Genomic DNA, 16,790 nt, shown 5'->3' on the forward strand with positions numbered 1-16,790 from the left:
CCCACAATCCTAAGTGATGTTCTTATGTCAGCTACACTTATGACACAATGCAAGGTACATTTACATTTCTGTACACAACACTATGGAAATCATGTGTTTTTACAAGCTCTTATAACCTCTGAATATCTAGACACTTTTTGTAAACATAGACACTTTTTGTAAACATAAGCCAATTACAGATGGGAAACCATCCAAGCAGCAATAGGTACTATATGAGTGATATGTTTTTAAAAATAACATTAAACTTTCCAACAAACAGGAGTTAAAATAAGAAACCAATAATGGATAACAGATAGGTCTGAAATACATAACATTAGTTTGTTTTCACTTTTTATCAAACAAATTAAAAATTAACTAAGCTTACCCTTATTGACAGAGACATTGGCTTACTGTATCTTCCCACATTGTATGGGTTAAATGTTGAACTGCGATTTCTCAGGAATTCTGGTTTCAGAATATAGCCACAACCACCATTGTCTAGGAATTTTCCATTTTGCAATTCCATTTGTACTCCTGGGGTCTGGAAGTTTAAGGCCACTAAAAAAATAAATAAATATGTATTTTAAAGAATAACAATTGACGCCATTTTATAAACCGACTCTCTGACAATAATATTCAAATCAAGAGCAAAAGAGTTTAAAATACGTATACTTTTCATCTCATGTTAGATGCTGCTTCTTCTCTTAGACATAGCAGTATTCAATAATGAATGATTCATATGCAAAAAGAAGTGCAAAAAGAAGTGTTGTGTTTTCACTTTTACTTATAAGTTAAACCTCAAAGAATAAGAAATGAGAGTTCTTTTTCTCTCCACGAGGACTAAATTCACATGATAGAGTCTCTACAGAAGCAATAGCCAGGACCCTGGACCTGTTTGCAAAGTTCTGCTATGGAAGGCAAAACCATAGGATTATAACAAACTTTAGTTAAGGTCCAGAAGTTGTCTCACAACCATATCAGCCTGAAGAATCATAGAATCATGGAATATCCTGAATTGGAAGGGACCCACAAGGATCATGGAGTCCAACTCCTGGCTCTGCACAGGACCACCCAAAAACCCGACCCTATGTCTGACAGTGTTGTCCAAATGCTTCTTGAACTCCGGCAGTCTTAGTGCTGTGACCACTTCCCTGGGGAGCCTGTCCCAGTTCCCGACCACCCAAGAAGATCAAGAAGCTTTATTTTAGTATTAGCATATTCAGTGCAAATACATATACGTTTATAGACTTAGAAGCAATTTTAAAAGTGTTCATAAATTTATGTGAGGAAACCCTTTGAGCTTGTCTCCAGTGCTGATTATTGGTAGTATACACGTGACAGATTTTCCTTTTCTTGGCAGCTCAAAACATTTCTGGTTTGCTGCAGCAACAATAATGAAATAGCACACTTCTCATCAACATGATGTTATAATTCATGAGATAAAACCAATACTGAAATCGACCTGTTTAATGAAATTTTCCCCTATTCCAGTACATTGGAGCTTCCTGTCACATTCAAAATAGAAAATGCACAAGTCAAATTGGTGAAGCGATAACATGATATGTGTTAAATAGAAAATGATAAAAAGTCATTTACTCGATGGCTTGGCAGGAAAAAAAAATGAAGACTTTAAGCAGTACAAGTGACTCCTAATAATAATTCAGGAAAAGGACCTTATTATGTGTTCTTATGAGATAATATAAATCTATTGAATGAATGTGTAGCATAATTCAGAAATTCTTATCTCCTGTGGAAAATGCAGGAAATTTGGCCGTGTTTCACTGAAAAAAAAAAAAAAATTTTTCACTGCTTTAATGATCCTTTTAAAAACCTCTGTATTAAACAACACAGACAGCAGTAGATCTGCAGAGTGAGGCAGCTGGTAGTAAGGACCTAATATTTTCATTACACTTGTTTTTGGTAGGGTTTCTTCAGAGGAGCTCTAGCCTGGTCCCATGGACTCAACACCAATTAATGGCTGGAATGGTCCCAGAATGCATCCTCTGTTTCATCTGAAACAAATCCTATCTGTGCAAGGTATGATTGCTCTGCAACATGAACTGCTGTGCAGTAAGTAGGAACAACTGGGAAACTTGTTTAAAAAACAACATTGACAACAACAACACATGCGCTCTTGATTTGAACTGCATGCTAATGAAGGCACTTGCATAGATTCTGTGGCAATATGCAAAGCTCTAAGCCTTAAAACTTTAAACCTATTTTACCTTTGACAACAGAAACTAGGCTAAAATATTCATATTGTCCAGTGCACTCTATAAACATGTTGCCTTTTTTTTTTTTTTTTTTAATAGGGCAAGTACTCTTGTGGCATAGTTTTGGCAGTGATTCACTGTTTGTTCTTATGACTCAACACACCTTCCAGAAACAGACTTAAATGCGGTTCTGTAAGACCCTTGTTAAATGGCAATGGAGTTATCAAATGCATTGATTCAAGCAATGCAGTGGATTCTATAGAGCTGCAACCCTGAAGGCTCCTTGAAGCCTACATCCTGGCATGATTTACAGATAAGTCAAGATCTCTCAGTCCATAGGTAATTCCTAGGCCACAGTTTCAGAATAAGGGGTTTAAAAAATGTGACTGAAATAAGGTAATTCAAACAGTCATGGCTTTAAATAGCAGCAAAAAATAAATGTATTTGTAGCTTCCACATGATGAAACAAATTACATGATTGCACATAATGAGACTGTTGCTAAATTTGTCAAGCTTCATAAGCTACTAAGCAGGAAAATCTGATTTAACAACAGAAACAAGCAAAGGAGAATACTTTATGTTTAATCATATTAGGAAAATTACTTCACACAAGTGAAGGTCAATGCTATTATGGGCTGGTATCTTCAAACATCAACACTATATTTTTACTTAATTTAATTTTACCTTAGAACAATTTAAAAACTCACTGAATAGTAGTTTTAATCTACCTACTGATTTCCTTGTATTGAAAGTTGTAACCTGATTAAGGTACGTAAATGCAAGATTCTGTGTTATATTCTCTGAAATACATACCTCTACTACAATTGTTTGTAAGGTTCATAGCTGCCTGGGGTCCCCTGAGAAAATGCTTTATGTTATACTGTTGTTTTACAGTTTTTCATTTTAATCAGATGCAGTTATAACCCTTCCTGAGAAATGGCAAAGTTCATATATTAAAGCCTATGTTTTCCATTGCCTAGCAGTGTGGTCTTAGCAATCTCTTTCTGCAAGGAAGACTGAATTTCTACCCAATGTTTCATCTCAGTTTTGCTGAATTCAAGAATAGAACTTGTAGTAACATGCTTTGTGCTGCTGTTTTATTTAATGGTAGAGATTTTTAATGCATTTATGAAGCAAAAGATGAAATAATCCCTAATACAGAGAGGAATACAACGGGTATATTTCGTTCCAAATCTTTGTATCAGAAACAGTTAACTGAATTAATTCCCGCAACTAATTGCAGAACTAAGCACAGTCTAAATAGTCAAATCCAACACTTTCTATATGTACTACCATTCAAGACATAATTAAGTTTTAGACTAAAAGCAACAGCTTTTGAAAACCAAAGTGAAAACTGGTGATCTTAGATTTCTAAGTTACTATGATTTGAAGGCAATTGAGGAAAACTGTGTATCTTTTGCCTGTATTTGAGATGCTGTCTCTCAATTAATATTCCTATTTCAACTTGAATTGACATTTTTTATTTTTTATTCTTTTCTTCCTGGTACTATTAGCTGCTGCAACCCTGAGGTTTAATATATTCTCTGCATTTAAAATGGAAGATTTAAAAATGGATAAGTACACATTTATCACGAATTTTCCCTAAAATGAGTTACTTAATTGTATTTTATGCCATTTAAATCCATCTCAAAACATCTGAATTCTATGCAAACTCCAAAAATATCATATGCAAAAAGCACTCAGTGCCAATATTCCTATCCCCATGATTTACTTCACTCATTTGAGTCTAAAGAGATATAATACATCACACTTCCAACCCTTTGATCAGTCTCGCTGCTATCTTCTCACTTCTTTCGAGTTGTCTGCTTAATGGGCTGCTCACAATAAGTGCTATACTCCAGGAAAAGACTCATGAAGGCCAAATAGCAGCAGAACCATCTTCTGTCTTAGATATCCAAGATTTGAAGTGAGTTCCACAGACTAGGAAACACTGTGAAAACAGGACCACATCCTAATGATCTGGCTTATTTTGTCATTGGTTATGAGATGATATATGACTGGATTTGAAGATATCTCCTGTATTCCATGTTAGCACTCCCAGCTGGGCATTGACTTTATCCTCTCTTCTCCCATGTGACTCACAGCTGGACCCAACACCTTAATGTCCAAATATACAGAAATATTTTCATAAATCTTTACATGACTGGATAGTCCATATTACTTTTTTTTTTTTTTCAGTGATGTATGTGTCTTTTAAAAGATTGCATCCTCAGACTGAATAAAAATCATGCTGAGTATGATTCTAACTGAGTAAGATCAAAATGTGGATGAGAAGGGAGGACATTCAGTCATCAAATTACTTTGAAACCAACTGCAGACATTCGATGTAAGGATAAACCATAAAATGATGACAATTTGTCAGCTGTTATGTATACCAGGAAGCAAACATGCGTTTAGCAGAAGCAGCATACACAACAGGAGGAACTCTATCAGTAGTGAAAAGATTCTGTCAAACTAAAATACAATAATATCTTCATCATCTGAACAATAAATATAAAACTAATTTCTAAGCCCTGTGCGAACATTAACTATCACGGAATTCTCAAGTACGAAGAATATTTCCCTTTTAGTATATTGAAAATATTATTCAATCTACAATGCATCCTGGTGGGGTTTGCTCCAATGCATACTATAATACCCTGAAAACCCTTCTTACTAATGCCAGATGTACAGAAGACAATGTATTCTATCACCAATAGGCAATAACACATAATTCGGGAAAACAGTGGAACACACTGGTTTTAAACATCTTTTCCATCTGGGTCTATCTGAGAAACTAGAAAAAACATCCAGCATAATTAAGACTCTGACAAATTATGGCAGCCTCCTCAGGCTGTTCTGAGCCTGAGCGTTACTCGCTATTGTGGTCCTGCCTTGACATGTCATGCTGATTTCTGTTGCATTCTCCAGGTGCTTGTAAATTAAGGCTGGTAGAAACACCATCCAAAGTCAGTCTTTTAAATATCCTCCACATCCCCTTTGCCCTAGGCTTAATGAGTTATTGTGTTTTGTGTTTTGTTTTTTTTTAATCTTTATGGTGCTTCAACCCTCTTGCCAAACCAGTGAATGGGTGAGATCCCATCCAAACTTTATGAACAATCTGACTGCCTACCACAAAAAGTATACAAGGATTTGTTTCCTTACCACACTCTTCACTCAACAGTATAAATTTTGACATACCAACTATATCTCATCTCTTTTTTTGATCAAGGAATTTGGTTAAACTGTATGTATTTCTTCTTCTTACAGAATAAAACAAGCTTTAGCTATTCAGTCAGAAATCATTATTTCTAGCTTTACTTACCACATAATGCTTATCACTTTGCATTTTGAAATGGATGCTCTCATTCTATAGAAACTTGATTTATGAATGACTCATCATAAGGTATTCTGCTGTAGTAAGAGCAAACTGAGTGACATGCATAACTGTCAGACACATCATGCTCAGCATATGCAAACAGTCAGCCTGACTTTATCGTCTTTGGGCCAATGCAATACTGTTGCTCTACAGACATTGTCATCAGAAATGTTATGAATTCATTCTAATGCTTATAATTGCTGATGTTGTTCCTACATAATTACACGTAGCTCTATTGGAAAATAGATATCAGGTGATTAAAAATCATCCATTGTCCATTACCCAAGAATATCTACAACTGGTTTCAATTAGGGATCCTTTCTTGTGAGGTTCTCATGGGAAAAGTAACTAATGCATTTCTGATAAACTATCAAATCTAAAATCTATTTTAAAAATGTATTTATTTAATTAGTGTGTCAGACTGGAAGTTACACTTCAGTGTAAGTCTCAGCATCTTTTGGTTGTCATCGCATTTACTTCACACATGAAATAGGTACTTTTTGAAAATCATTTTTTAAATTTGCTTGCTTTGTGTTTCTTGGCATAACACAGCATACTATCAGCTTCCCTTCCCTGTTTCAGTCTGACTTTCTAACACAGCATTTAGAGCAAGGTCAGCAAGGAGTTCAGAGACCATTGTGTCCCTGCAGTTTCTTCTGTCTTTCTTTTAAATTGACTAGATCTCAGGTAAATTATTTAGTGTTCCATTAGTTTTCTGCAGTTGTGGATTTAGTGAAGATAGCTGGAAAAAATATTTTCATCAATGCTGCCAACAAAATGCTGACAGAATGAAATTTGTGTGTTTCTTTTCTTTTAAGTTACAGCATTTATTACCCCATCCAAAAAAAAAAAAAAAAAAAAAAAAAGAAAAAGGCACAACTGTCTAAAAAGAAGCAGCCTTCAGAGTAACCAAGACCTTTGTCATAAACATGGCAGTTTCAATCTTAATTGAAAACACCTTCCAGCCCATTGATCCATACCAACAGAAAGGTAAGTGTATTTAAATGGCTTCATTTATCAGGGAGATATTATTCTACCTAACTCGTCTATACATGAGTTATCTGCCCTACTAGAGCTAGTGAGTATCTAGTCAATGAAGTTTAAGTGACAATGTAACAAAAAGTGGGTCCATACTTTAGTATGAGATTAATCATGTCCCTGGAGTCTGTAATTCTAATTGCTGTCCCATTGGCTTCGGAACATCTGGGAACAGACAGTAAGATGTGAAGAAAACCTTTTAGTTTAATTTCCATAAACCATTGCAGCCTGCGATCTATTATACCTGTGGATTTTTTTCAACTACATGACTTTGTTAATAATAAGCACACTTTGTTTGATATCATATTATCTTTCCAGAACAGACTATTCAACTGCATTAAGATTTAAGTCATTTGTGCAAGATTTAACTTTCACTTCCTAAAGATGAATTTTGGACTGCAAATTAGTAAGAAAGTAAAAACATAGCTATGTAACCCCTTCCTGTGAGCCAGCAGGTGACCTACGATGACTAGTCCTATCCTTGAAACCTCAACTGAGATGGAGTGGGAAACGAAAAGATGCTTTTTCATGCTTTCTGCTTTCATTCTTCCAGGGCATTGGTTGTGCTGGGAGCTAGCAGGAAATTCTCTCCTGTCTTCCTTACAGAATCATAGAATCATTAAGATTGGAAAAGACTTCCATGATCATCTGGTCCAACAGTCTCCCTACCACCAATATTACTCACTAAACCATGTCCCTAAGAACCACATCTAACCTTTCCTTAAACACCCCCCAGGAACGGTGACTCCACGACCCCCCTGGGCAACCTATTGCAATGCCTAGCTACTCTTGGAGAAGAAACTTCTCCTATTTCCAACCTGAAAGCACACTCTCCATGACTCAGCTGTGGGATAAGGCCACAGCAAGCCCAAACAAAGAACGAGCTCCAGACTGCAAGGATACCTGCCCAGAACAGCCTGGGTGTGTTTTTGCCATGAGGTGTACGATGTGTCAGATTCATCTCCTGCTTTTGAGCAGACAACCCATTTCAGTTTGAGGACAAAAATCTGTAACCAGTTCTGCAAACACAGCCAAGGTTTTGTTTAATGGATGGAGACTAACTATTAGACTTTTAGACGTGGAATGAACAAAGATGAAATACTGTGATGTATCTGTCTTTCCCATGTCATAGACATTGTTTAGAGTTGTCATCTGCAAGGTTTTAAGGATCACAATGCTAGATTCAGAGTGCTCACTTAGTATCTAACTGCAATAACACATACTGTGAAGAGCTGTTAAGGCATTCTAATAACTTAACCAGACACACAAATAAAAACATTAAAGCATGTCACTTCACAGATTGCACTAGAAATTCAAGCAGCAACAATTCAAAGCTATAATGCAATGACTATTATTTTTTTTTCAGATAGAGCATTATCAGTTGAAAAAGGCATGTTATAGAGCTAGCTTTGTACTTTTGCAGTGTTAGGAAAAAATCCAGTAGAAATCATAACCAAAAATAGAAAATGATCATACTGATAAACTAAGCATGTTTATAAATAGAAAAAGTAGTATCTCACCATCTTTTAATTGGAAGAGTCTGTATTTTTCACTAAATTCTATTCCATTATTTTATAAATTCCTTTACTAAATATGACACTCCATCACATATTCTAAAGGATATAGTGTTTATTAAGATTGTGGGAATATCTAAACTTCCTATGACCAAACATAATTTGTTAAATCGATTTTAGGGGGGGAAAAAAAAAAAAAAAGAGAGAGAGCAGTTCTGTTGTCTCTAGTTTTGCCATTTTTCCTGAGAGAAAGCTAAATACAGTTTGTATACAATTATGTAACAACAGAAAATTCCAAAGTAAATTAGTGAACTTTTGCTCTCTGTTTTAAGACTCTTTCCAAAATCTGTCTCATCTTTAAGTTTTCACTCGCTCACAATCCTAGTTAAGTCAAACTGATGGTCAGTTCCATCTGCACAGGTGAGATATACCAAAATCTGAATAAATGGTTTTCATTTCCCTAAATAGCTTTAGAGGTTACATTCAAAACTATGTAGAGAGTTCTTTTTCACTTATTTTTTCATGCAATAATTTTTGTCATAATATTGCACACAAAATTTAGCCACATGACAGATGTGATAAAATTGCTAAGCTGCATTTCAATCTCACACACCAAAACAAAACCTTCGATAAAAAATTCCATCATACAAGCAGTGGAACCTTCACAGTAGCATATAAATTTTTATGAGTGCTTCAGAAAACATATGCTCTATACCAGCTCTTCTAAAAAAAAATCCTGTACCTGCCATACTGTGGCTTTCCCATATAACTTACAGAATTTTTTGGTCAGTACTGTGGGTTGCTGTGATATATGAGAAAACATTTCCTACTGCATGAAAAGGACATATTCAAAAGGATATTTAGTTCTTCCTCTTTTTATGTTTCACTGAGGTTTTGTTTTGGTTTGTTTGTTGTTGTTTTTTGTTTGTTTTATTTTGTTGTTTTGTTTTGTTTTTTTGCTTTGCTTTTCTCAACCAATATAAAACAATTGATATCTGTTTATTTAAATAACTGTCCTGAAATTTCTTTCCATGCATAAATCCTTACTTTCCATTTTATTTAGTAAATAAAAGGGAGATATGGATATGCCAAACCAGTTCTTTCCAGTGCTACACTGCAGCTGTATGCAGGAGGCATACTAATTTTTCGAGACTATAAAAAGTTATTGTGGGTATTTTTCTCCATAAGACCTCTTTGTTCACAAAACCTATCCTGTTCTTACAAGACTCAATTTTCAGAGAATGGGCACTGAGTGCACAGTGATATGGAAAAGCGATTTTGTGGGAACTCTGTGCTTTTTACTGTGGTTTTTAACTCATCTTCCTCTGAAAATTAGGTTTACACAGTTACATAATTCTCATCGTCAGTCCCAGCAAATCTTGAGCCTGTTGGCTCATTCCATCCCGGTTTAGCAGAGTGCCAGACTGCTCCGAGTTAATATGTTGCAACCAGTTTAGAGAAAATTGATGGCAAGATACAGCAGAGTGCACTGTTTGGGGTTTATCAGTAATGAAAGTGAAGGAATTACTCAGATCTCATCATTTACAAGATGCAGAGGCCTGGAAGGCAGTATTATATTGAACAAAACCTATGATATTTATCTGCCCAGCCAGAACACTTACAGATGTTAGAGGAACTTAAAGGTAGGAGGGAAGGTTAACCTAGCAGGTGTGTGGAGAGTTAAAGGAACTGAGGAAGGGTAATGGGACAGGAGAAATCTGAAAATCCCATGGACTGGAGGGAATACTTACATGCATGGGATAGAGTGCGATGGTAGGGGGACAAAGGGGTTTGTGGGATATATGAACACAGGACAGACGCAGAAATTAAAACATCTGAATTAAATCAGAGGAAGAGCATCAGCGGAAGGTTCACTGAGTGAAGTTTTGAGAGCTGCATTTTGGAGTGCAGTCCCATTTCTGCCAAATGGTTATCTAAAACAGATTAGGGAATCAAGACTGGATCTGGCATGGCTTAGAAATGATATATGTGAAGACTTGTAATCAGCTTATTCCCATGAGAAAAATGTTTCTTAAATGAAGATGCAAGTGATCTGACCAAGAGGGCAGATCCAACCACTTCCTGCATATTTTTAATTCTTCCAGGAAGGGGCTCAAAGCCCCTGTACAGCAAAAATCATATGTTTGGCATACAAATCTTCAGAATGACTTTGCATTAAAGTATACCATGAGTTAATGGTCAATGTAATTATTATGAGAGACTTCAGTCCTGTCTGAGATCTAACAAATGGATATTCTTTAAAGAGATTGTTGCTGAGATTTAAAGGCTAGAAATAAAACTAGTAAACTGCAGTATGATAAGCCCGAGAGATGATTCAATTCAGAAGTAAGGACCTCAGGCCAGTGCTTCCTTTAAGCACGAAACAAACTTACCAGTTTCTAATAGCAATGCAGATAGTACAGAGAGAGCACAACCACAAGTAAATAATCCCACAATAACAAGACATCAAGTTCAGTGAAGATTAACCTCAAAGACAGAATATAATGAAACCAGTTTCAAATGGTATGGTAATGGCAAGATACTTCCAGCAATAGCATAGCCCAAGACCAAATCTGTACCATAAATAAACATCCATAACAGCACAGATACAAACAAAATTTATACTAACTAGTAATTTTTTACTCCCAGTATGGCTGTTAAATTATACCACAACACAACAGTGAGGATGGGAAGCAGAATTTGTAACAATGAGAGAATTATGGGGGGTCTGAGTACACTTCAGTTCTTTCACCGAACAGCCAGCACTGAGTGGAGAAATTCATGCAACCTCCCTAGTCATTGCTTCCTACACTACCTCAGCTGTGCAGCACTGACTGCATGGCCTAGCTTGGTTATGGGGACAGCAAAAAGTAAGGAATTTAGGTTTGGGGCTGTCCTCCACTGCTTGCAGTCAAGGCCACAGGAGTGGGAAGAGCAATCTCTCAGTGACAGCTGTGGCATGATGCTCCTTCCAAGTAATGCAACTGTAGAAGAGTAATTGGGGATACAGTATAATATTAATGTGCATGATTGATTGGAAAAAGCACACTATTAAAATCAGTTCTGAGAAGGTAACTTGAAACAAAAGGCATTTTGATGCTGAGAAAGGAAACGTCAAAAAGGAAGCCTTTTGCAAAGGTTCCCATGAGCTCCAGGGCCCTACCGGAGAGTGAAAGCTGTGCCTGTCTCTGTATGAGTGTGCATTGTATTGCAATAAAGTGAGACCATCCCTTTCACTTCTCAAAACTGGCAGCCTATGGCAAACTGCCCTGCTCACCTCACAGTCTCCCTGAGGTGGCCTTGCTATAGTCAAAATAAAAGACAGAATATATATACAGCTGCAAAAAACTGCTCTCTACTTCATCCAAGGCTGAGGAAAGTGTAAGAGACTGACTTAGAAAAACATTTTGTAACTGAATTGTTTAAACTGAAGAACAAAAAGATGATGCCACTAAAAGGGGGAAAGTGCTTACAGGTGAGAGGATTTTCCAAGCCTGCTGAGGAGAGAATTCACGCCTAGTTTTAACACCTTCAAATTAAAAACTAACTTGAACTGAAGAGAAAATAAGTTATTGCTATTTCATTGCTCAAGGAACAAACATACTTTGAAATACATTGAAAATGGAGACACGGAATTTACTTTGCATATACACAATCACTGAAGACAGTGGCAGCTGTGCCTTGGTATTCTGATGATCAGAAGTGTTTGAGTCCTTCTTGTAGTAGCATATCATAATCTGGGAATTCTGGACACCAACAGTAATTGTTGTGCCACAATTCCTGCATTGCTGCCCCTCCAGTCACACAAAACCACTGGCAGTCCAGCAGATGGCTCAGATGAGGATTTCATTACTGTGTACATTCCTAGATCACACACATATACCTTTCCATCACCTCTTGTAATTTAATGCTATAGGGTAACCTTAGCCAAAAGCAAAAGCAATTGCATTCCAACAACTCCTACATTTAGCTAAACAAGCAGCAGCTTCTATTCTCCACAGGGAGTGCTAGACCTCAGTTGAAAATGGATTAAGTAATAATAAAAGGGGAAAATAAGAAAGGCGGAAAATAAATAAATAAACAAACAAATAAGCTACCATTCCCATGTTATCCTATAAACATGCTCTGGTGATACCTTAGCCACAGCTGACAAATAAGCAGGGGTTATGGAGTTTGATTAATACAGATTGCAAAAGAATGTAATCCATTGTAATTTTCTTGAAAGGAACATTGCAATTTTTTTTTTTGTTCTGGAAGTACACTGCTTAATGAGCAGTGTGCTAACTTCTACCTCTAAAACTAAGGTAACATAGTTAACTTAATAATTTCACCCCAAGCAGACAGGCAGTAAAATATGAATTATTCTTTAGACTCTCCATGCAGACAGCCACAAAGAAATATCACAGAATTATTAATAAAAAATGAAGTTATATGAAGTAAAATAAGAAAGTTATATCTTAGCTCATGAAAGTTGTTTATATATGTTTTCACTACAGTGTTTCATAAGATTAAATCATGCTTCATTTAGTCTTAGAGCTGGGAGTAGTACAAACCAAGGTTCAAAGCTTAATAATGTTGTATTATTCTTAGCAGTGTTTTTCTCGGTATTCAATAGAACACAAAATCAAAAAACAGTAGTTTAAAGGAATTGATGAACTACAATAATTTGGAAACTTTGGCATGTGACTATAGCTATTTAAAGAAAAAAAAGATATTTATAATTAGTTAGAACATAATTGAAATTAATTACAAAAGTAAATAATTGAAAACAATATTCTTCTTCATTATTCTATATCAGAATTCCCAGATTCTTGGATGTAAAAATTACCTAAATATGTAGACAGAAGGAGAAGTCTAGCCAGTGAGGGAAAAAAATTGTAACTTATATCTCACAAAAAATATTATGGAAAGGAAAAAAATCTTTTATCTCTATAGTTTCTGCAAAGCCTTGGATGCAACAGTCTGCAAATGTACATACCCATTTGACACCCCACATTCCAGAACTCTTGAGGATTATAATTTGAAGAATTTGCTCTTGTCCCTTTGGGGTAGATTCTTGTAATGAATCGTGAAGTATGTGAAACAAATTCATTACCTGAAAAACAGAATGATAAAACTTTGGTAAGACAAACTTTAAAAAAAAAAAAAAAAAGAGATCCTATTTGAATAAATAATAAGAAAAATATAATAATCTGATCCAGCTTTTGTGTGTGTGTATGCTTTTTTGCTTTTTTTTTTAACATTTCATGGCATTTCTACACAATACAGTAGTATATGTGACACTTTGAGATATGTTTAAGATCCTATTTTTAAACCTTAAAATGTGGGAGTATAGTGCAGATTATTGTTAAAGTTTCAATAACTGAGGATCATTGCTTCAAGGAAATATTCTGTTTCTTTACCTTTTTATTAGCTAAATACACGTCTTTTACACTAAAACCCACTACATCCCCTGGAAAATAGGAAAGACACAAAACAGGAAATTTGTTTAAAAGCCCACTCATTCTTGAATTGTTCAATTGGAAAAAAAAAAAAATCTATCCTAAAACAATTTAAGCTTGATTGCTGTTTTGAGGTTTAAGGAAATTGAATGAATAATCTCAACACCAGTGAGCAGCACTTTTCTAAAATATACTTAATTGGCTACTTTGTAATCTTCAGAAGATGTTAACTATTCAAGTCAGTTGAATTTCTTGCTCCTAGCAGTGTTCCTTCCCCCCCCAAAAAGGCATAAACCACAAAGATGTGGAAAACCTAGAATGATTTCTATCTAAACTATTCCAGTTAAGTGATTAAATAGAAAACCTTACACTTTCAGGATCACCATTCTGATACTTTCCATCCTCTCCCTGCTCCTTTATTTTAATACAAAATACTTTTAGATTTACGAGATTGCTAGACGGACCGGAGAGAACTTTGACTATGAACAGCTGGCAAAAACCTACTTGCTTTAATGCCATTCAGAACCATTCACCTAACCAGCCATCGATTCATCTCCACAGAGAAGTGAGTGGCAGCTGGACTGGTCCTAAATGAATGGGCTTGTGGCAGACTTCATTCTCATGTTCTTAATACTCCCTGAAGACTGCCAGCAGACAGCTGGAGTTAAAACAGCAGAAGCTGCACCAAATGGAAATATCCCAACACAGAAGGAGTTTTGAATAATCCAGCTTGGCCTGTGTGAAAGATGTGGTGCAATGGAACAGACTGCTTGCTATGGGGTTTATTCATTCTTTCATGTGATTTCTTTTATCTGCAGTTATCATCAGAGCCAGGGGTACTGCATGCTCGACTTCATTGAGGACTACAAACCATGTAAGGAGAAAAAAACTGTTCCTTACATTTTCAAGTATTGACTGTAACTCTTAATTAATTTCATGGAGGAAAAAATGAATCAAAAGGTATTCATGCATTTCGTATACTGTGTAAATATTTGTTCTTATAAAACTACATGAAATTAAAACAACTTTGAATTTCAAATTTGCTCACAAAACCCACTGAAAACATAAAAATGCAGTTCAAATGATGAGGTATTTCTAAAACAATCTTATAGAAACAACCAAATAAAATTGGACAGTGTGCATTTCATAAAGATTTCTAACCCTTCCAATTCCTAAGCAATGAACCATAGCAACATTGTAACATTTATGTGGTTAAATCAAAAGAAATTACCTGAATGTTTAACAAATTTTCGTGCTTTAACCTCTCCAATTGAATTATTTTCATAGCACTTCTGATTAGCTAGTGAATGCTCGAAGCTTACAAACTTCTCAGATTTGGTATAAATCACAAGGTCTGACAACTCAATGGCAATCTTTATCTTCTTCATCTAATAATCATAATATGAAATAATGTGAGAACACAAAAAAAAATCACAATAATGTGTATGTCATGATTTTTCTTAACAATTCAGAAGAAGCATCACATTAGATGCACAAAGCATGGGAAAACGTCACAATTAATATCTATTTTAGCTTAAGATATGACTTTTGACAGTAAGAGGTGATCCAGTCAGAGACGAAAAAGGTTATTGTCCCTGTGTTCATCACAGTAGATGTGGAGTGAATGGAGGGATGCTTCCAGGGCTTCCTGGTGCAGTGCTGGACAGCTGTTCGAAAGCCTTAACATTTCCCTGCTTTTGAGACTGGTGTATAAACTAAAGTCATTTTTCATGGCTTTTTGCAGTACTCATTTAAAACATATGTCCAACTTCATATTCCTAAATACATAAGGTGTTAGGAAAGCTATACTGGTAGGAAGTACTTGGAGAAAGAAAAAAAAGGAGACAGCATTTATGTTAATAACACAAACTCAACTATAAAAAGTAGATATCAGGAGAATATTTTACCACATCAAGCAAATCAGTCATAGGTACATTTCTCTATGTATTGCTCTGAAGTCACGTAAACTCTGTTCTTCTTAATCAAGATGGAAAGTTCTCTAGCCAAAGTCTTTGTTTAGTCTTACTTCATTACCAAAGCAAGCAAAATCAAAGGCTGGTGTACAGTGGAAGTGACTTGAAAATTTTACAAGCATTTTACTTCTTAAACTGAAGTTCTACGTGACCTCTTCATTTGACTTAACATGTACTTATGAGCCAATCAGTGGTAGTAGCCAGAAAAGAGCTGCTGATGTTAATAATGTTTACATTCCATTTTAGCTTTTGAAAGCAAGTTCTCATCTGACATAATAGTAGGAATTGCCAACTCATGGCTCTTAAACCACACAGAATTTAAGCATGTTACTTATTCTGGTGCTACGTCCCAAGAGGAGCAATAGGAGTCTACTGTCACAGAACTGAATAATATAACTCTCTGGATGTGGAAAACAGTGATGCAGCCAAAGCCTACAGTGTCACTAGAGTATCTCAGGTGTGGATTTAAATATTCTTGTGCCCTCCTAATAGAGCAATGGAGTGGGGCCCCACAATAAATACTCCCAGTCCAATAGAGTGGGAATCCAGACACCGTGTTCTCTTCTGCCTGTGAAATGTGGCATCTCTGGTTGCTACTGATCAAGATGTATGTGGTATATGTTCTGGTCTGTAACATGACATTACAAATATATGTGACCCTCTTATCCAGAAATTTGTTCTTCCCTGTTCAGAGGATTTCATCCTTCCACAGAATTTTTCCTTGCTTTATCTCCATACCAGGCAGAAAGAGAAAGAAACAAAAATCTTGAAATTCAAATCACTGAGAGAAAAAAAGACACTGAGGAATCCACTGCCTCTCAGCAAAATGCTGACTTCTGAGGAGCATTGCCAGTCTATCTGTATTCATATAATCATAGCATGATTTGCAAAGATGTCTGGATATTAGGTGCTTCCTGCCTGCTTAAAAACTTGAAGAAAGCAGTTTGAAAGCTGGTGGAGTGATGGATTTCCATGGTAGAGAGCTACTATTTGGTTAACAAAATGAGTAAGTTCAATTTGACTATCAGAAAGAAAATTACATCCAATTTTTATAGTGTCTCTTTCAGAAGTAGTATTTAATGTTAAGTCTTTACATAATAAATGTTAAAATACCTTTTCTATTATAAAAAGTGCTTAAAAACGTTCTAGTGCAACCAGAAGTCTACACCAAACTTCATGCATAAATTCAGAAGAGAACTGGGGAATAGGGGAACTGTTCAAAATCTCCAAGACAGACTGGTGGACTGCAGGGT

General features: G+C 35.8%; 1 protein-coding gene across 4 annotated transcripts in view; it reads right to left on the bottom strand.

The window, feature by feature from the left end:
• PLCZ1 (phospholipase C zeta 1) overlaps positions 1–16,790 on the bottom strand; it is a 51,155-nt gene that overhangs the window by 7,435 nt on the left and 26,930 nt on the right. For all 4 annotated transcript variants that reach the window (XM_040564050.1, XM_040564027.1, XM_040564036.1 and 1 more), the window contains exons 8-10: positions 14,796–14,952; positions 13,102–13,218; positions 365–537 (exon numbers count right to left, since the gene is read on the bottom strand). In XM_040564050.1, the coding sequence (XP_040419984.1) occupies positions 365–537; positions 13,102–13,218; positions 14,796–14,952 (447 nt within the window). The remainder of the gene's footprint in view (positions 1–364; positions 538–13,101; positions 13,219–14,795; positions 14,953–16,790) is intronic.

The sequence above is a fragment of the Cygnus olor genome, chromosome 1 (genome assembly GCF_009769625.2).
Source record: "Cygnus olor isolate bCygOlo1 chromosome 1, bCygOlo1.pri.v2, whole genome shotgun sequence".
NCBI lineage: Eukaryota > Metazoa > Chordata > Aves > Anseriformes > Anatidae > Cygnus > Cygnus olor.